The sequence below is a fragment of the Pteropus alecto genome, unplaced genomic scaffold (genome assembly GCF_000325575.1).
Source record: "Pteropus alecto unplaced genomic scaffold, ASM32557v1 scaffold98, whole genome shotgun sequence".
Taxonomy (NCBI): Eukaryota; Metazoa; Chordata; class Mammalia; order Chiroptera; family Pteropodidae; genus Pteropus; species Pteropus alecto.
This window is the reverse complement of record NW_006443570.1, coordinates 21,588,561-21,608,620: the sequence shown is the minus strand read 5'-3', so window position 1 is coordinate 21,608,620 and position 20,060 is coordinate 21,588,561. Positions and strand designations below refer to the sequence as shown.

General features: G+C 48.9%; 2 protein-coding genes across 8 annotated transcripts in view; one reads left to right on the top strand and one right to left on the bottom strand.

Annotated features, from left to right (window-relative positions):
• The window catches only part of MRM3 (mitochondrial rRNA methyltransferase 3), a 6,183-nt gene extending 3,385 nt beyond the window's left edge, over positions 1 to 2,798 (top strand). For all 3 annotated transcript variants that reach the window (XM_006925049.3, XM_015599179.2, XM_015599178.2), the window contains one exon: positions 1,709 to 2,798. In XM_006925049.3, coding sequence (XP_006925111.1) covers positions 1,709 to 2,247 — 539 coding nt within the window. In that variant the 3' untranslated portion in view covers positions 2,248 to 2,798. The remainder of the gene's footprint in view (positions 1 to 1,708) is intronic.
• A 5,341-nt stretch (positions 2,799 to 8,139) lies between these two features.
• Positions 8,140 to 20,060, bottom strand: part of NXN (nucleoredoxin) — a 140,718-nt gene continuing 128,797 nt past the window's right edge. For 4 of the 5 annotated variants that reach the window (XM_025041790.1, XM_025041788.1, XM_025041787.1 and 1 more), the window contains 3 exons: positions 14,762 to 14,941; positions 12,824 to 12,948; positions 8,140 to 9,786 (listed from right to left, as the gene is read on the bottom strand). In XM_025041790.1, coding sequence (XP_024897558.1) covers positions 9,604 to 9,786; positions 12,824 to 12,948; positions 14,762 to 14,941 — 488 coding nt within the window. In that variant the 3' untranslated portion in view covers positions 8,140 to 9,603. The remainder of the gene's footprint in view (positions 9,787 to 12,823; positions 12,949 to 14,761; positions 14,942 to 20,060) is intronic. The other variant, XM_025041791.1, reaches the window with a different exon arrangement.

Here is a 20,060-nt window from a genome sequence, read left to right as displayed (position 1 = left end):
GAAAGAAAGTGATGCCAATTTTAACGCTTGGTTTTAAGTCTTTTACTTAATGATCTCGAGTTCCCAAATTGTTGGGCATATGAGACCTTTGTCACTCTTGACATTTTGAATCCTGTGAAAAGAATGCTGTCACAGTGTGATGTTTCCTTTAGACCCAGGAGTCCAACACCCCCCAACACAAATTAGCCTCATTACGTCTTTTTTTTCCCCTCCTCTCATCAGAAATGGGGATTAGTAGGCTTGGCTCTAAACAGATTTGCCTCACAGTTGGTTGAGACATGCCTAAAATTCCTATTACAACTTAAGGGGAGAGGATCATTCATCAGAAACACTCAAGCTACTCACCATTCAATGTAAACTAGTAGTGGCACCCATTGCTGAGACTTGCCTAAGTTGCTCCTTTCCTCTTTCCCCAAGCACACCTTGTCAGAGCGCATTTCTCTGCCAGCGTGAGAGCTATTATTAGTACCAGCTTACCCACCCCATTGTTGAGGGCTCTGAGAGGTGTTGTTTTGAAAATGTACCTGTATAATCCAAGCAGTAGTGGTTTTCTCATTGTTGCTGGTGGCTGGTGTGTAAAGAGTAGGAAAAAGTAGGGAACCCATGGTGTGCTGCCCAGTATCTAGGACATGAAGATGGGGGATTTCATCTTGCCCTGTACTCACTACCAGTTAGGGGGGTCACACTAGATGGCTTGCCTCATGAGTCTGACCCCTCTTCTAAAACTAACTTGTAATGAGGAGACTTGTGCTAAGAAGTCAGGGGAGGATGGTAGATTTGTGGTGCCCTGGTCCTACTCTCTTCCAGCCTGTGATCTTGGGAAAGGCGAAGTGTCTGCCAATGCATAGAAGGGGTTGGGCTTAGCACGTGCCTATACATAAAAGAATGATTTTCAGCCTTCTTATTATGGTGTAAGAGCAGGCGTGTGTGTGTGTGAATGACAAGGCCATTGCTTTGGTTCTGCCTGGATTACTCAAATTGCCACTAATCTAATTTTCCCATCTCTGGTATCTTTCCTGTTCCAATCCAGATTCAACATTGAAGCCAAATGTGTCTTTCTAAATCATAAACCAGATTCTGTCACTGCTTTAAAATCCTTCAATGGCATTATACTGTCTTTTAGATAAAATCCTAAACTCCTCAGCCTGGCATACCCAGCTTCCTTTAAATTGGTCTTTGCCTGCCTCTCGTCTTGCCTCCCACCACACCCTCACCCATTAATTGGCCTGATCCACCTTACTTACAGTTCTTGGACTGTGGCATTCTTCCCCCTTCTGTAACCTTGTCCTCTGCCTGGGCCTTGCTCTACCAAGATCCTATTTTTGAAGATCCAATTCAGTGTCATGTTCTCTGGGATGTTTTTCCTGATAGCCCTGCTTTGTACAAGGGTTTCCTGTTACCCTGTTCATGCTTTTATATTATGAGCTCCTTGAGGTTAGAGTCTTTAATGCTCTTTGCCTCTCCTGTACGGTGTCTGGCACATGTGTGTGGTAATTGTTGAAAGGATGAATAACATCTGTTTCAGCTTTAGCAGGAACTCCTCCTACAGTCCCTTTGCTGGACACTGCCATTACTTGGGAGGCAGAGGTGCCAGCTATCAAGGCTACAATAGGACATTTTTTATCTCCTAATCTAGAACTAATCTGATTTACTCCAAAGTCCCCTCATTTGAGATTTGTAATGTTGGTTGGATCCTGTTATTTTCTAGGCTGTGTGGACGCCTGGGAGCCCAAAGTGCTGCGGGCAGGTATGGGTGCGCATTTCCAGGTGCCCATTATCAACAATCTGGACTGGGAAGTGGTGCCCAGCTACTTGCCCACCGACACCCGGGTCTACGTAGCTGACAACTGTGGCCTTTATGCCCAGCCCCAGAAGTCCAATAAAGCCAGTGACTATGGTTGGATGTGTGACCGACAACTCTCAAAGTTTCACAAGTATGAGGAGGAGGAAGAGGATCCAGAAACTGGGGACAGTAAAGGCTGGCTCCCTGAACTTGAGGTCCAGAATTACGACTTGGACTGGACAGAGGCACCAGCAGCTGTGGTCATAGGTGGGGAGACCCACGGCGTGAGCCTGGAGTCCCTGCAGTTGGCTGAGAGCACTGGGGGCAAGAGGCTGTTGATCCCTGTCGTGCCTGGTGTGGACAGCCTGAACTCGGCCATGGCTGCCAGCATCTTACTTTTTGAAGGGAAAAGACAACTGCGGTTAAGGGCGGAACACTTGAGCAGAGACAGGAGTTACCACTGAGAGGGGACATGGCAGTCAGTCCTTGGTTTGAGGTTGTCTCCAGTTCCTCCTACATTGTTAGGAGGTTGGTAGAGTTGGTTACTAGCTCTCAGGCCAAATTCAGGAGGCAGCAGGTAGGGTGATGCTATTGCATGGTTATTGGGAAAGGAAGAGTTCCCATCGATTTCTGCTTATCCTCAAAAATAACAAAGGTCAAAATCCTTATATATATATAAATATATATACACATGGGCTACAGGTGATGGCATTCAGTAGCTAGCTGGTTTTTCATTCTGGCTGTGTCAGTCTTTGCAATTGTTTGTTTAAGTCTTGATGTAAACAGCCACTGTATATGTGTAACACAATCCCCCCTGCCCATTTCTGGCGAAACAGCTGGCGTTATGCATTTGTAGCACCTCTGCAGATATCTTTTTGAGGACTCTGTTCAGAAAAGAAGGAAACAGTTTTAAAATCTTCAGCCTAATTCTGCATCTTGTCAGGAAAGTCATACCCTTCTTTCTAGCTTCCTACTGTCAGTCTGAATTTATATTAACACTTTTGGTTAAATGTAATGACTTGAGTTCCTTATTTACATTAATCCCCTCTCCCCGCCATATAGAGGAACAGATCCTGCTTGGAATATGCCAACATTCCTGGCTGCTGTGTAAACAGAGGGCTCCTTCGATGGGAGAGAGGCTGAGGCTCTGAGGATGAGAGCTTGGGGGCCCTTGGGCCCACAACCCTGTAGCAAGACCCTGCTGTTCTTCTCTCAAACCCCCAGGGAACCAGGGCAAGCTAGATCCTTACCTACCAGGTGCTAGCTGGGATGTAGCCAGAGACACAAGGGCAAATGCAGGTGGTAATCACTGTTTTAAATCACTGTGGGAAGGGTGTGGGTGGGACTGGAGTATGGGACCTATTTCAAGCAATGCTTTTGCAACCACAGAATATGGTTGGAGTTGAGGATGACACTAACTGTAGTTTTACCACATCCCTCCCGTACAGTGGTTCCTATAATGGTTAGTATTCCTTGGGAGCCCTTCAGCTGCTCATTCCGGGGAGGTCAGGTTGCCGGCATGTCCAAGAGAAATTGCAGCCACCCTTTCTTCCCCATCAGCTCCCCCAGCTCCCTGGTAAAACTTCCTCTCAAGAGAACTAAGAGAGCAAGTATGGCTTGTACCCAAAGTGGCAGGGTGGGATTGCTTTGGTATGTTTGAGGGGAGGGGTTTTTGCAGGAACAATCTCTGGTTGGCTATGCTCTCCCAGGCTGACCAGCCGGAGCCATTGCTCTGGTGCCCCACTCTGGTCCAGGCCTGCCCAAGGCCCCACACAAATGTCCAATGCAAATGGCCACAGGTTGTTCTTGAGACCGTTAGCTTTTAGAAAGTAGATGAGCCCACAGCCTTTCTAGAGTTCTGAGCCCAGAAAGGCTGCGGCCTAGCCTGCCAGCTTCATAGCCATAATGCTAAATCTGGGAGACAGCCCAGAGAACTGTACCCCTTGAGTCTATTGACATTTGGTCTCAACACCTTTGGAAAAGTGCTAGAGAAACAAGTCATCAAAGGAAGCTCATGCCTTTCTGGCATGAAACCAGTCTCTTGCAATTTTTGTCCCTGGATTACTGTTCCTCCTGATATTTTTTACAAAATAAGTCAATGAAAGAACAATAAACCCTTTACCTTGTTCTTGTTCAGAAAAACAAAACAATGCAAAACAGCATACCTGGCAAGTAATTCTAAGCCTATTTTATCATCCTGGGGTTAAGACGGAAAAGAAATTTACATCCCATTCTTGTTATAGGCCATGCCTTGTGAGTTCCTTTTGTATTTTTGTGGGTATGATTTAACAGGGGAGGACAAATTTTTTTTACTTTAAAATGACTACAGGGGAAGCAAATGGTAAAGTTGTTTGCTGAGTGATATTGGAAAATCACTATCTTGAATTCTCAATTTTGAGGCCAACATTTGCTCTGTCACCATTTATCCCAGGAAATAAGAATAAGAACTGAGCAGTATATGACAAGCAAAACACTGCTTGGCTGAAAGAGCAGCTGTCAGAAGGTCGACCAAGCTGCCCCTTGCCTTTGTGTTGAGCATAGCTGTAATATGATTTTTGCCACAAGGTGGCAGCCACGCCTCAAAACCACTCCCAATCCCGAACAGGGATGGGGATTTTTCTTGGATTTAAATTACTGAAAAAAGGATGGAGTCAAAAGTCTTTCTCCACCACAGGGCATTTTGCAAGCCATTTGTGTTCAGAGGTGCTGAAGGCAGAGACCCATCGAGTTGTCACTGATTCGAGAGAATCTGAAGTATAGGAAGGCATTGGACCAAAAATTTAAGAAAATGCACAGAAATGGGGAGTGGCTGCAGCAAACAAAATTAATGTAACTTTCCCCTTTGGGGTCCTCTGGGAAAACAGCTTTGGGCAAATGCTGATGTCCTCATGCCGCACCAGGAACCCTCTGCCTCACCCTTGGCTTGGAGCTTCAGGGCAGGGAGAGCTGAAACTTCCTCTTTCCCCAGTCACAGCTGCCAGCTTCTGGTTACAATCCATCATTAAAGCCCAGAAGATGAACAGACCTCAGGACTGGTTCCACCTGGGACCTACCACTTGCCCCAGGATTAACAGCAACACCAGATATCACCACCATCTAAGATGCGTTGCTTTCAGCTCCACTTTTGTCACTCTGCCACCAAAGACCTCGGTGATAGCACCTCACCCATGCATGGTACCATGGCTAGTGCTGAAAACTACCAGTTGCACTGCAGTGCCTGAATCCTCCCTCTTGGCTGAGCCACCTCTGCCCTCCTGTAGGAGCAGACCTGACTGGCTCACCTTTAAATTTTTTTTTAGGAAAAACACTCATGTAGACACCTTTAAACTCCAAGGTCTTATTTTGTCTATTTTCATCAATTAATACACAAAGGTAATAAGCTAGAAGCCAAATTAATGAATGAGCCAGGATGACTGCTCTGGATGTCTTAGTCTCTGAACTAGGTTGCCATGTTACATTGAAGCAGCTGCAAACAATCCTCGCTGAAAGCCTCAGGAAGCTGGGGCTGCTGCTCAAAGGCCCAGTATGGCTGAGGAATCTGAACACATGGATAGTATCAGTTTTGTTACTGCACTTGTTTTGTAGGAAAGAGCTGTTTTCATTTGAAGCCTAAGAGTTAGTTGGTGAGGGCCATCACCAAAGCTGCTGCTGCTTCAAAATGCAAGAAGGGAACAAAGGTTGGGGAGGCAACATGGCTGCAGCAGGGTCTGGCCTCCCAGCCTCCCTTGTACCTCTTTAATGGGAAATGAGGGCACATACTGACTGCAAGCTGGCAGAGTAGCTCTTGATTGGTTGGGCACTCCCATGTCTTCTGATGTCTAAAGGAGGTTTATTTTTTGGCCCTGGTCCTGAGATCATGCCTCCTACTATATCTATCCTAGTTCTAGCCTGTGTGGGTGACTCATTTGTGTGGGGCACGAGCACCCACAAATCCAGACTTGAGGCTGTCTCTCCTTTGGGCTTCCCACTGGCCTGTGGGCCTGGGGACAGAGGCTTTCATGTCTTGGCACATTATTTAATGGAAATCCAACAGTCCCTCAGAACAAGTCCTACCCAAATCTAATAATACATTTCCTGGCATGGGAGAGACTCCAAACACCAAGGGAGGAGACATACTTATGCCTTGAAAATGAAGCATATTTACTTCATGCTTTCACATATAAGGTGTGCCCAGAGCATCCTAATGTTATATTTCCCCCAGAAGGAGAAATGCCAGCCCCAGAGCAGACCGAATATAAAACCTTTTGTTTCCTGGAAAATATTTCATCCTTTGCACATGCAGTATTAGCAGAAATAATGAAGCTAATAAACAACAGCTATTTGTCCCCAAAGAATTCTCCCTTGAGCAGCCTGCCTGGAGGAAAGCGGGGGGTGCTCTTGTCCTTGTTGGTATCAGCAAAGAGGGATGTGGGCTAAGTGCTCACTTCCACACAGCCATTACAGGGCAAACTTGAAAGATCCTGGAACTTGAAAGATCCTGGCCTCTGGTTAGTTGTCAGTTCACACTGTAGCACCCAGAGAGAAGCTGTGAAGAACATGGCTGAGCCTCCCCACAGACTACACTACAGTGGTGTCCCAGTCCTACTGCGTAAGCACGGGCCTGCCCAGGCTGGCCAGAGGAAATGACACTGACTAGAATGTGTGCACACCCCTCCTTGCATGACTGGAGAGGCCTGGGCCAGACACTCGCTCACGTCTTTCCCAGCGCTACAATGCGAGTGTACAGCATTGTCACACGTGCATGCACACACGTGGTTTTCTCCCTAAGGTGACAGTGCAACAGCTTATTAGATCCGGTGGATCTGTTCCTGGACCATATCCTACTTTGTGTTTACGTCATTGCAGAATTCAGTTTGCTGCCCCAGAACAAGGCAGCAGAAGGAGAGAACAGCTTTTCAGTGTCTTTAATTAGGCAACAGGAAAAAACAAAGTCTGGCTGAAAATTACCACTGGAAGCTTGGCTGATGCCAGAAAAGCAGTACTGGCTCCCTGTGCTCAGATAAGTGAGAGCTACTGATTTCGAGGACACACTCTTTGAAAGAAACATAGCAGGCAGCCACCTCACTCTTGGAAAGGAAGCTAGTTTTCAGTCACCCACTGGCATTTGCAGCTGCCCACTGTAATATCAATGCAAACATATACCCTTTATCTTAAGCAGATCTTTATTGTCAGGGACAGGTAAAAAAAAAAAAAAAAAAATCTCACCTCTTGTGAAAACAGGCTACAACGGGATCTGGAAGTCATCGAGGTGAACACAGACCTGGAACCCCAGGGTGGCATTTTTACAACCGCCATCCTGCCTCAGCCTGCAGGGCTTGGTTCCCTTAGCTGCCTTCGGAAGCCCTTGAATGTGCCACAGCTGGTGTTTTAACCTGCTTCCAATTAGCGACAAGAATTTTAAGGTATTTTAGAGATGCTTAGTGGAAATTAAGAAGCCACCCACTTCGTCTGCATCAATAACGTTTAAGATCCCTCACACTATTGAGATGTGGCTATTTCGTGGGCACTGGGGTGAAGTGATCCTCCTCCCGCATTCCTCCCCCCAAAGTCACCACTATATAAAACTAAGCACCTTTTTAGTAAACATTCTCACTGATCTTAACTAACCTTCACGCCTACTCTGAAAAGAGAATTTTGGAATCAAGAATCCAGTTCACATTAGTGGCAAGTAGTTCAGTCAGCCCTGTGAAAGACATAGGAGGATCATAAATGACTCCTCACTGGACTTCACCTTCTGTCCCAGAAGATAAGCTTCTAAGAGAGACCACTTTTTGTTTCCTCCAAGGTCATCCCAATATAGGGCATAGACAGAAACCCTGCCCCCTGGCCATCTTCCAAGCAAGGTCAACCTTGTTCCCACATCCATCCCACCCCACAAAGGAGACACTGGCAAGGTTCCCAGATGGGCCTCTAGCCCTAAGGTAGAAGTCAGTTTGAGGGTCTCCAACTATTTTCCCATTCTGCACAGGGAGATCCATCTGGGTCTTGTGTTTCCCTACCTGTTTTTCTCAGGCTTCAGAGCATCTGCTCCATTGTAAGGAGGGAATGAGTATGAGAATCCACAAGCATGTCTGTAATCTGAGAATCTACCCCCAGCAAGGGCAAGTTGAACCAGGAGAGATGGAGGCCTGAGCTCTGGCTCTAATTCAAATGAACTTTCTAGCTTCTGGAAGATGTGATGGGTGACTGTGTTAGGTCTTGGAGTTCTCAAAAATTCTGATGCATAGCTCCCAGGTATCCAATGAAAGTCAAGAGGATCTGATATGTCCCCCCAACCCATCCCACTGTCCACCTCCTAAGAGCACAGCACCATAAGCAAAAGGTTTTTGTTTTTAAGGACAGAAAAGGCCAAGTGGTTGATAACGTCCAGAGATGCCTGCTTTATTTCTTACTAGGTGATTGCATTTCAGGCTGGTGACATCGAGTAATAGTCTAATTGCCAACTAATTTTGTACCTCTGAACTACAAATCAACAATTCAATTTGGCAAGGAGCAATGGTGTTACAGCTAATTGGGGGAGCTGGGTTTTCCAAATAAATGATCTTAGTTGGCAGAGTGCTGTGAAGTGGAGCCAGGGGTAAGGCCTGGAAGTGTTTTAAAGACTCTGACATCTGGCTGGCTGAGATAGGCTAAAATCCTGAAAGTCCCCAGGCAAAGCCCTCTTTCCCAAATCCTTAGTACACAGGTGCTGAAATTTTCCTTTTTGTAGTCAGTTCAGCCCAAATAAGAAGCTGAGCTACCTGGGTCTAGCTAAGTGGCTCCAAGGCCTACTCTTTATCAACATGTCCTCTGCCCTTACTCATACCCTGGGGCACAGCTCTTTCTGCAGCTTCTTAGGAAAAAGCTAGGCTTCTGGTAATTTCTCGTCTCTTTTTAATTCTGCTTTAAAAAGAAAAGGGAATGGCAGGGGTAACCAAAGGTGGGCACTGCCACCTCACCAGAGCTCCAGCGGCCCTAGGCCCAGAGCTGGGCTGAGGTCTGCACTGGTGAGGCAGCATTCCTTCAAGAACCAGGGCCAAGTGCATCTTCTTGGGACGATGTCCAAGGGGAAGAATTTATTAACAAAATTCCAAGCTAGTAGGGGCTGTTTGTATGAGAAGACAGAAACTTAGAGAAGGCCAAGATCAAGGAAGAAAGAGAGAGAAGGAAGGAATGAGAAGCTCTTATCACATGGTAGGAGCTCAAAGTAAGCAATTCCTATATGAATCATTACCATAGCTACTCTTTTTCTCACCAGAAAAGACCACAACCTTCCTTTGAGATCCAGGTAGTCCCTGCCTAAGAACTGACTGACAAGCTAGTGTTTTGCCCTCAGACCAAGACAGACTAAGTCACCTAGGAAAGGATGTTCCCACCAGCAGCTCCAAGCTGAGGCCTAATGAGGCTGCAGCCCTTTCCCTGCTCCACCTGTGTCACTGAGCTGAGTCGGCTCTGCGTGTGCATGCTGACACCAGAGGCAGAGCCAGAGCACCAATGCGCTGTCCCTTCACGCCCACTCGGCAGAACACCCTGGAAGATACTTCACCAAGAGCTGGTGACTAAGAGAGTGATGCAGCCCCAGCTCTGGCCAGGTTACGGCAGCCCTGTCAATCCCAAGCAGAGTCTCCAAACATGGTGGGTTCTTCTGCTGCTGAGAGGATGCGCACCCTAGGGTGCTAGCTGAGGAGTTAATGCAGAAAACAAGGCACCACAGAGAGGTTGGACACTTGGGTTGTGTGATTCAGGACACGCTGGAAAAGTCCATGGGCGGAGGGAAGGAAGGGAAGAAGGAGGAGGAGAAGACTGAGTTTTAAATAACGTCTCATGAGGCCGGAGCCCCACTAGATGGGCTCTGGTTTGAGCTTTTCTGCTAGGAAGTCATTCACAAAGGCCTCCACAATGGCAGGGGTGATCTCCTCCACGTCCATCACGTACTTGGCCCGGGCTGACATGTCCAGAATGGTGAGCAAAGGGGCAGCCTCGGGCAGGTTGGTGTAATCTCGCAGGGAGTCAGTCATATCATCCTGGAAGTCACCAGAAGGGAGAGAGAACCAGTAAGTTTTCAAGAATCAGTAGAGAGTCCCCTGGGTCTAGGTTCCCCAGATGGCAAAGAATGGAACTCATCCCTCATCATCCTAAAGAGCGGGCCCTTTCCAGGAAAGATGGGCTCTGAGAACGGGGAGCAGTGGACCCTGCCCTGCCTTGCAGAGAAGGAGGCTGGTTCATAAAATTGTCTCTGCATCAGCCCAATCTTCCAGGCAAGTCTTCTTTATTAGCATGAAGGTAACTTTTCTGTGTCCTCTGCTTTGTAAAAATGTGATGTCCTTTGATTACTTACTTCTGCAATCAACTCTGAATCATTTGCAGCCCCACTGTGGATTACCTGAGGCCCATCTGGACCTCAGCTCTGGAACATTTTAAACAGAACTGCCCCCACCCCACCCCTGTGGTTTCAGGGGGCAGGAGCCGCACAGCCAGCCTGGAAGACAGGGCTAAGTACTACTGAAGTTTGCATGGGGCGCTGTATTTATCTGAGCAGGAAGCTGGCCCTTTATCATATATTCCCAGTGACTGTCCAGATGAATTCCCCTAAAATCAAATGTAACCTTATTAAGTATAAAGGCAAACATGAAAATCCAAAGACAGGAGACAGATTTCCAAGGGAGCAACCATTTGAGATTACCTTTTACGCTGTCAATCCTTGTTTGGTAGGTAACAGAAAATGAAGTCTACATACCCATCCAAAGGAGATCTCACACTAAAATATGCAATATTCTAAACTGAATGAAAAGACATGAGTTGCCCTGCAGAGAAAAGGCGTGGGGTATTCCTGGCCTTAAATGCCAGGAATGCATAAACTATACAGCTCACCAGTTTCTGAGACTAAAGACATTCATTTCTCAAAGGGCAAATCTTTAGGAAGATTATTAGTGTTCGCATTATTTCCCCCACCCCAGAAACAGCATGTACTTCCCAGCAGGTGCTGGGTGATTCAACGTTCAACACTGTTCACCTAATTCGGGCCCTCCATACTGGTTAATAAACAATCTTCATGATAAACAGAGGGAGACACCTGGACAAATACCGTACATTGAATTCCCATTGCCTCCCCTTCCCTCTCCCTCTGAGCAAAACACAGGTAGATGAATTTTAATGTCTGTTATCAGGCTTCAGAAGGGAAGATTTCTGCCTGCCAGAGCAAATAGGATCTAGACAAACTAGGGGTCCCCCGTGGCCCTGGTGGAATGTGAGAGGGCAGAGTTCTGCACTCAGAGCCGTTCGGTCAGTGCCTGATGTTGCAGTGCCCTGTGCCCACCACCATTCCACGTGGCCTTACTTCTGAGCACGAGGCCAGAGAATCGGACCAAGAGAGCTGCCAAGGCTAAGAGCCCAGGTGAAGAGCACAGGAAGGACGGGGTGGCCAGGTGGGGAACTGGAGCAGTGGATGACCAGGCTCCTCTGTCCCATCCTTCCTTTTAGGCCTGGGCCTGTCCGTCTGCCAAACCAAAGGACAAAAGGACACCATTTCTGGAGTCATAGCAACCTCATATTCACTCCTCTCTCTGCTACCTACTTAATGTGTGATCTGGCAAGTTACTTCTCCGAGCCCAGGTCTCATGCCCTGTAAAATGGATCTAGTACCAGCTCACATGGGGGCTAGGCGAGGTGTGAGAGCCAGCGAACACTCACAGCCCAGCCATCAGAGATGGGGAGCAGTCTCTCACCCTCTCAGAGATTCTCTTTCCTCATCTGTGAAATGGTAATGATTATGTCCCCAGCCAGAGAGGTGGGGACAAACGGGATGGTATAAGGGAAGTACTTGGCTTGGTGCCTGGTATGTAGAAAACTTGCAAATGCTCCTTTTCAGCCACAATTTTACAGCAGTTTCTAGAGCCCTCCAGCCCCACCCACAACCTGGCTAAGCCTTTCCTGTTCTGCTCCCATCTTTTCTCTCAGAGCCATTCAAAAGGGGTTAGAGTTAAATAAATTCAGAGCAGTCTCCATTTGTGCTTTGTGTGGAGTGGGCTTGTGTAGCCCCAAGGCAGGGCCCTGTGAACCTTTGTTCCCACCACCCCACAGCCAAGCAGGGTGACTTTGGCTGCCTGCAAGGGGCCCAGCAGGGCTTAGCAGAGGCAGCTACTGAGGAGATGATGAATGGGTGGTAGTTCGGGGTGGCTGCTGCTGCCTCTCCTGGGAGCCAAACACAGCGTGAAATGAGCACGGGGCTCAGACCAACTGAAAGTGCAGATGGGTGGAAGGAGGGCAGGGGGGCTTCTAACCATGCATCTGTCAATAACCAGCTTACGGCGGGTGCCTGGCTGGCTGGGTGGGGGAGGCGGTAGAGCACATGCGCAGGATGGCTCTTGGGGGTGGGGACCGAGGTATGGTGTCTGCGCTGACTGCAGCCATCTTACAAAGATTCCCATGTCTACTGGATGGAGGCTCCTACACATTGGGAGAGGCAGGCACCTGCCAGAGGTGGCCTAACTGAAGGGTTTGGCCTCCCAACCCTGTGAAAAGTCCTCTGCTTGATCCAGTCCAGTTTTAAGGGATAAGCCTTGGGTGAAAGACAGAGATATCAGCAGTTTCCAACCTAGGGCTGGCTGGGTAACTGCAGGTCAGAGCTGTGGCCCCCAGCGGGATCCCTATAATGGGAAAAAGTCACTCTGCAGGCCGGTGGGAAAAGACTAACCAAGCAGACAATCTGTAAAACATCAAGGGCCTGCTTTGGACCTAGCCCCCAGGGAATGAGTGTTGATCATGATTTCTGTGGCTGTCACTCTCCCCAGCAGCCACAGTGGGAGACGGTACAAGGGGGCTCTGTCCTAGGAGAGTATCCTGCTGCTCTGCGGCTGCTGAGTGAGAAAGATGGATGAGGAAAGCAGCAGGGGCAGGAAATGGTCTTCATGACTGATGATGACACGCCCTTTCCCGTCACATTTGTCTGTGGGCTGTCCCAGACGCGCTGTCACCCCAGACCCCAGGGCCCCTTCAAACATGCCCCAGGGCCCATCGGGCATGTTCTAAAAGTCGGCCTAGGCCGGCCCCAGTGGTGCTCACCTCCCCCGCTACGAAGAACAGAAGCGGAGCCTCCTCTTCTTTGGCTTTGTACTTGGCGATGATCTTCTCGGCTATTGGCTGAATCAGCTGTTTGGCTGCTTCGGACTCCCCGTCATCCTCAGAATCTGTGATGGGTAGAGAAAGACACGAAGAAGCGCAATGACTTGTCAGAGATGCTGCCCCTGGGGACCCTGAGTCCAGGGCCTGAAACGCCCATTGGGCAGCCCCTGAATGGAGAAGCTTCCCCTGGGACACAGGCCTTGGCTCCTGGGTGCATGAAAGTGGGTCGAAGGTACTCACTTGCTCGCACAGCGCACTCCGGTACCATGACCCCCAGGAACAACTCACCACACTGAGTAGCACTAACGCCCCAGGCAAATGTGATCTTTGTCACTGAATTCATCACAAACCCACCTTGGAAACTGAGTTTTCCCTAAACCAGGACCTGAGGTCCTGGTAGATTTTCTCAATCGCAGAATGAGATGCCATGACCTTGGATCTCTTGATTTCCTAATGAAAATGACAGAAGTGGTGGTGGTTGTGGTGGTGGGTAGGACTATAGTCTGGTCAGTAGTGTTGGTGAGGAGGCACAGCTGGCAGCCAGAATCCCCTGGGAGGAAACAGGCTGATGGATGGAAACCAGGGGACCAGTATCCCCAGGGCCCCCTGGGAGACATCTCTTGTCACCAGTGAAATAGCAGGATAGGATTAGCCATATGCTGGGGGGCCACAGGGCTCACTCCTACTGAACCCTGTAACCAACTCCCCAAGAGTGGCAGAGTGGGGGGTGGGGAGGTTAGGGGAGCAGGTACCAGCAGATGACCTTCACCCAGAAATGCCATGCAGCCCAAGAGGCCTACGGAGTGCAGACTCTGCAGGATACATTCCAGACCCATATCTAATTAGCTCTGTGATGCTGGGAACCCTTTGCCTCTGTGGGACCCTGTGTCCATATCTGCAGATGGCCAGTGAGGTTTCCAATTGTCTCTTAGTTTAGAATTGTTTCCCAGGCCCCAGGACATGGGTGTGGGAGCCTACAGCAGTCAGGAAAGTCCCAAGGCCGGCTCTCCCCAGAGGGCCTCAGTCTTCTAAGCACAGGACCAGCCTGCAAATCAGTCTGCTTAAGAATTCCCTGTCTGAGTCTGCATATGGCTCCCCTGGGGACCCCATACCAGACATTCAGAGAACGGGGGTAGGATGTTGTACATGCCCCCAAACCCCCTCAGTGCAGTGGGTATGGCAGCATCTCAGCCATGATCCTAGTACCCAGAATTATTTTGAGTTGGAATTGAGCAGTAAGTCCCAAGGCAGAGAGTGAGGTGGACTTTGGGAAGCCACTGCTCCATTTGCACAAGGATTCAGGGTCACCCCACGGAGCTGTAGGAAATCCAGAGTAAATGTTTCTGTGTCCTCTCGACCCAAAGCTCAGCATCAGAGTAGGCGAGACAGTGGAGACTGAGAGGGGCACTTGGCCACAAGGGGCTGGGACAGCTCCGGAAGCCCTGGGGGCAACTGGTCAGAACACAGGTGACTGGCAGGAGCACCCTGGGTGAGTCCGGGCCTGAGGGTGTCCAGATCCTGCAGCTGCTGCAGCTCTGCTTCTTTCCAACAACGCGTCTGTTCATGAGGTGTGGGGGAGCAGGGCATCCAATGGGCCTGACCTATTCTTCCCAGCTGGCAGTCAGGAGCAGCTAGGAAGGCAAGCACAGCAGCAGCTCCCAGAACACCTCCCACAGTGGGAAAGCTGTGAATAAATCATTGGGGTCAAAAGCAAGGCTGCTGGGAGAGACAAAGGCCCAGGCTCTGCATTGTTCCGTGACAGAAAGAAGCAGCAGGGACAGATACCCTCCATGTGAGCTCTGTCCTATCCTGCTGCCTGCCCTGCACCCGGTCCCCTCCTCCCCCTGCTGAGCTTCCTCCCTTCCCTGAGCTTCATACCTACAAAAAGGACGAGGCAGGGGCCCTCGTTGAGCTGCACAGCGTTGGAGTCCGAGAGCTCCAGCACAGGCTTCGGGTGCCACGGAAACCCCCTGCAGTCCTCGTCGTTCAGCACCTCCGCCCGCCCCTGCCGTGTGATCACCTCCCCCTGCGGGTCCAGCACAATGAGGGTGGGGATGCCTGCAAGGGAGAGAGAAAGCTTGGCCACGGGACCCAGCAGGAGGGGCCAGCTCCCACCCACAGTTCCCAAGAGGACCCAGGACAAGATACAGGCTCAGGATTAAGAATCAGAAAGCCCTGGGATGGCACCCAGGCTCAGCCAGAAAACAGCCGCCGAACTCCCTTGGGTCTGCATGTAACTTCTCCATGGAACCCCGAGCAAGTCCCTTCATCTCTCCGGGCCTCATATCCGCCGCTGCCACATGGTGAATGCACTGCAGTTCTTACCTTATCCCACTATGTAAAGATCAATGAGTCGTGCACTTAAAGAGCTTCGTACAGGGTCTTGGCACATGGAAGCAATCACTAAATTCTAAGCAGATTCCAAAGATGCAGGAGATGCTGCCCCTGCCTGCTAAGAGACTAAACTAAACCAAGGGGGCATAAAAACACGTTCTCAGGAAGTGTCCTTGCTACAGATGCACAAACCAGCACAAATCAACCATGCGTTGGGAGTCCTCACACAGACAGGACAGAACCCCCCCAAACAGTGTGAGTATGAGGTAAGGGGGCTATGTCGGAAAGGTGCCTGGGGCAGGGGCTACAGCAGGAAAACAGGAGGAGGACAGCTGGCTGCCAGCGAGCTAGCAGCTCCCACCCCCAATCTCCAGCCTGCTGCCTGGGGAGGTTCCAATACTGGCTCTAAGGGGGACAGTCCCTGGAGGGAGTACACTGCTGGCGATGCACTGCCCTCACATTACGGTCCTGGGCTGGGGTAAGAAATGCAACACGAAGCTCCCAGCAAACCCCACAGACCCCCAACCATAAAGCCTCAAATGAAAAATCAGAAAAACTCTATCCTGGGTTATAGTCGCATTTGGGTTTTCTACCTCCCTGCTTTTTGCACCCCGCTGCTTCTCCTCCAGCCAGGAGGTGGCCACCCACCACCAACCATCTCCTCCAGAGCTGACCAGAGCTTTAATTTTATGTGGGCCAGTGGAAGCCAGAGCAATTTAATATTTATAGATTCCAAAGCATTCGGTCGGTAATTTGCTCCACTGACATTTTACTTTTCATTGAGGGGGACGCTGAGGTACCAGAAATATGGCCCTGGTGTTTTGTAATCTGCCGTGGTGGCCAGCAGAGCAGGCATGCAGTGGTGGGCCTACATTCAAAAGGAATAAATGAATTCATTATGCTCACACCTATTCGAAGAAGTGGCTTGACATGTTAGGAACAGGCCCAGAGAGAAATGGGTTCTGGAGGACAGCCATTCCCACCACATCGCGGCCCATTCCCGTGGGACTTTAAGACGCGCTCAGAGCGGTCCAGGTCTCCGGAGAAGTTGTGTGTTGGAGCACAGGAGGCTTGGGCATTTCCAGTCTCATCCTCACAGCTGCACATTATCCCCTGGAGGCCTGGGGCTCACATCAGGTGTGTCCCCATCTCCGAAGATTGGGCTGGGCTTTGAGTCAGCAGCCTTAACTGAAGTTGGGGCTGTGCCACAATGGACCAGCTGGCTGTAGATGAGAGCCTCCCCATCACCATGCCCCTTCTCAAAAATGCTTTGGTGAAGTTCTTTAATCAGAGAATCAGTGTATTCCTGAAATTGGGCAATTACGAGTGTTGGGTTAAACCAGGGCCCACCCACTGCTATGATTAGACACAGCAGCCGTTCTGTTTGTAACCCAGACATAGGATGCCAAGTTGGGTCTGCAGAGGACAAGCAAGCACAGAGGACAGAGAAAGGAGGAAAAGTAAAATCTGAAGGCAAAAAAGTCTACTTCCTGGTCTGGTGCCTCAGTTTCTCCAGGGGACTATTCTCGGGGGCCTCTCTTCAGTCCATGCCTGTGGGAACCAGGACAGCAGGGCAAGGACCCGGAGTCCCCAGCTGATTCCACCAAGGAGTAGCTCCCCAGGCCATGGGTCTCGCTACACCTTCCCCACGACTATGAAAAACCAGAGTCCCTGCTTGTATTTGGTGCTTTGAGTACCGAGACCCATGTATTTGAGCCCAAGATAACAAGGCACATGTGACTGTGGCGTAGAAAATGACTTGGTACAATAGCCAGTCAGATTCAACCCAGAGAAGCCCATTTGTGGCACAAGAATGGGGAAAAGAATCGACATGCGCCGTGCCAGGCCCTCTTCCTGTAACCAGATCTTGGTTAGCTCGGCCTGAGAGCCCTAAGTGCAAGCTTTCCTCCAGAGATGAGTGAGCAGGCGAGAGAGGGGAAGCTCGCCTCTCCAGTGCATCTGTTCTGTGCGAGGCACAACAGACACTACCCCACTCAGTCCTCAATCCTCCTAACAGATGGTTACGGGAAGTACGGTTATCCTCCTTCTACAAAAGGTCAAGTTACACACCCAAGGTCATCTGGCTAACGAGTAGCCAAGCTGGGACAGGAACTCTGGTCTGCCTGTTCTAAAAGATGCTGCTTTCTACTGGGCCACCCACTGGTGGGGTCTCTCACAGCACCTGGGTTGGGGACTCTGGTGACTATGGCACAGGAAGGCCCCAGCATCTGCACCACCCACCTCCCTCTTCTCTTCCTTCCCAAGACTGTGGGGAAGGAGGCCTAGATTAAAATCACCCCTTCCCTTTCCTCCCCCATCATGCATTCCCTGCTCTCCCTCCCCTGAAGCAGGTTCCCTGAAGCAGAGACTTCTAAGGAGAAAATAGGGCAAAGCCTCTAATGGGAAACTTAAAGGGAATGGAAAATTTCTAATCGATGCCTTTATACAAAATAACTTCCACACCAGCAAGGGGCTTCTCTGGAGGGGATGAAAAGGAGCAGCTCATCTCTGCTTCGCTTAAACTTATTATTTCCCAGCTGGGATGGCTGGGCTGGTTGAGGGGAAAGCACAGATAGAATTCTAAGGAAGATCTAGGCAAGTCTCTTAACTTCTCAGAGCCTCGTTTCCCTAGCCATCAAGTGGGGGGTAGTCCCCATCTTATTTGGTTGTTGTGAGGAATAAAAAAGATAACAAGTACAGATGCTTTTTAGCAGAGTATCTGGTATACAGTGAGTACTCATAACTATCAGGTCTTGTTATAAATAAGTTCATCGTTTTTTTTTTTTTTATCATCCCTATGTTGATTATTTGGCTCATAAGAAGGCAGAGGTACAGAAGACTGGTGCTTTGCTCTAGAATAAAAAGAAACCTCCATGCTGGCTGGAGAAAGTCAGCTAAAGAAACAGAATACAGAAATGATGTCAGCACCGCAGCAAGAGTTCCAGCTACAGTGGCACGTCTGCCAAACCTGGGGTTGAAGTTCTTTTACTTGCACCATCCGAAGCTTAACTTTTGGGCATAGGACATAGACTCTAGGCTCCTAGAGAGGGCTTCAGCCCCAAGCCTCCCACCCTGGGGAGCTGTGCTGGACCACAAACAGTGCCCAAGAATTCCCTTGACCATCTCCCTCCAAAGCTGGAGAACGAGGCCCAAGAAGCCTACTCCAACTGTTTCCTCCTGGAAGGAGCCTCTTTGTAAGTATTTAAAACAATCTCAAAGCCATGTACTCTGAGACTTTCACATAGTTTAGTTTGGTTGCTTTTCTCCTGCCAAGGAAAGTGGCAGTTTTGAAGGAGATGGCACTGGTGGCGGAGTCTGGGGCAGAGAAGCTGGGGAGGGTTGCGACTCAGAAAGCTTTCTCTCTCTGCTTCCAGATGGCAACATGATCTGAGGGGCTGGGAGTAAGCACTCAAAGATTGCTGGGAGTTGAGAAGAGAAATGGAAGGGAAAACAGACCCTATGACAGAAAAAGGAGGTTAGGGCACATTGGCAAGGCAAAATATTATGTGACCACAAAAATGATCGTTATGAAGATTGTGGCAAGATGGAAAATGTATTGTTAAATAGAAAACGTATTGTTAAGTAGAAAATACAGAATACACAACGCTATGTGTACAATTACAGCTATGGACAAATGTGTAAGTGTGTGGACAGAGAGACCAAAAGGGACTTAGAAAAGTGAAAACAGTCGTGTTAGTGAGGTAGGAATGTGGGTGACATAGATATGTTTCAGTTTTTTCAAATGGTGTTATGATATATGTATTAACATAAAATAAAAACCAAACAAGAACGAAAGAATGGTAGGGGTGGAGTGTGGGGATGACAATACAAACCATGTCCTGGCTTCATCGACTGCCAGTTCTGTTCATCAGATCACCTCTTCTGTCCCTCCCGGCTCCCCTCAAACTTTCTTTTCCTTACAGAGCTAAGGGGCTTTGTGTGGTGAAACTCAGAAAAACCCAAGAGGTCAAAGGGATGGGTCTGGGCCTACCTGAACTTAACCAGCAGACCCAAAAGCTGATCAGGCACGTGCCTGCCTCAGGAAACAGGCATGAAGACATTTACGGTGATGTTCTTGTAATACAGAAAAACCAGACATAACCAATTGCCAATCAACAGTGGAACAAGTTATTAAACCATAGTACAGTCATACAACGAAACACTTCTTGGCACTGAAAAGAAATGAGCCAAATAAAAATATCGATAGGGAGAAATCTTGAAAATATAACATTAAGTGAGAAAAAAAGCAAGTTGCAGAATATTACGGCATGTCAAAATTTAAATATACTTCTAAAATACACATCCAACACAGCTCTATATTATTCAAGGATTCACATATGTGCAGTTAAAATATGAAAACAGATTATGAGGAAACACATTAAACATATGGTAGTGTTTCCGCCCAGGGTGGAAGGAAGGAGAAAGGCACTGCAGAGGAATGAATGGAACTCCACCGTTGTCTGTATTAATGCTCCCATTTGTTTATAATTTAAACACCTGAAGCAAAAATGTCAAATCTAGGTAGGTGTTTGTTATATTACCTTTGTCCTTTCATGCTTACTCTCTTTTCATGTTCTCAAGACAAAACAGAACATGGAAGCTGCTCAGTAGGTCCTGAGGTAGCCCCTCGCCTCGGCCCATGGAGCCAGCTTCCCTCAGGTCCATGGGCCAAGGCCAGATAACCTGCACCAGCCCTTTTAACACTGAGTGCTGTCTACAAAACCTACCAGCATGGCCCCTCTCCTCCCACTGACTGAAAAATACAAGCTCCAAATTCTTTGCTTCTATGTATAATAAATAGATTCTGCCTTGAATGTATTTTTTGAAAGGGGCAGGGAAGGGG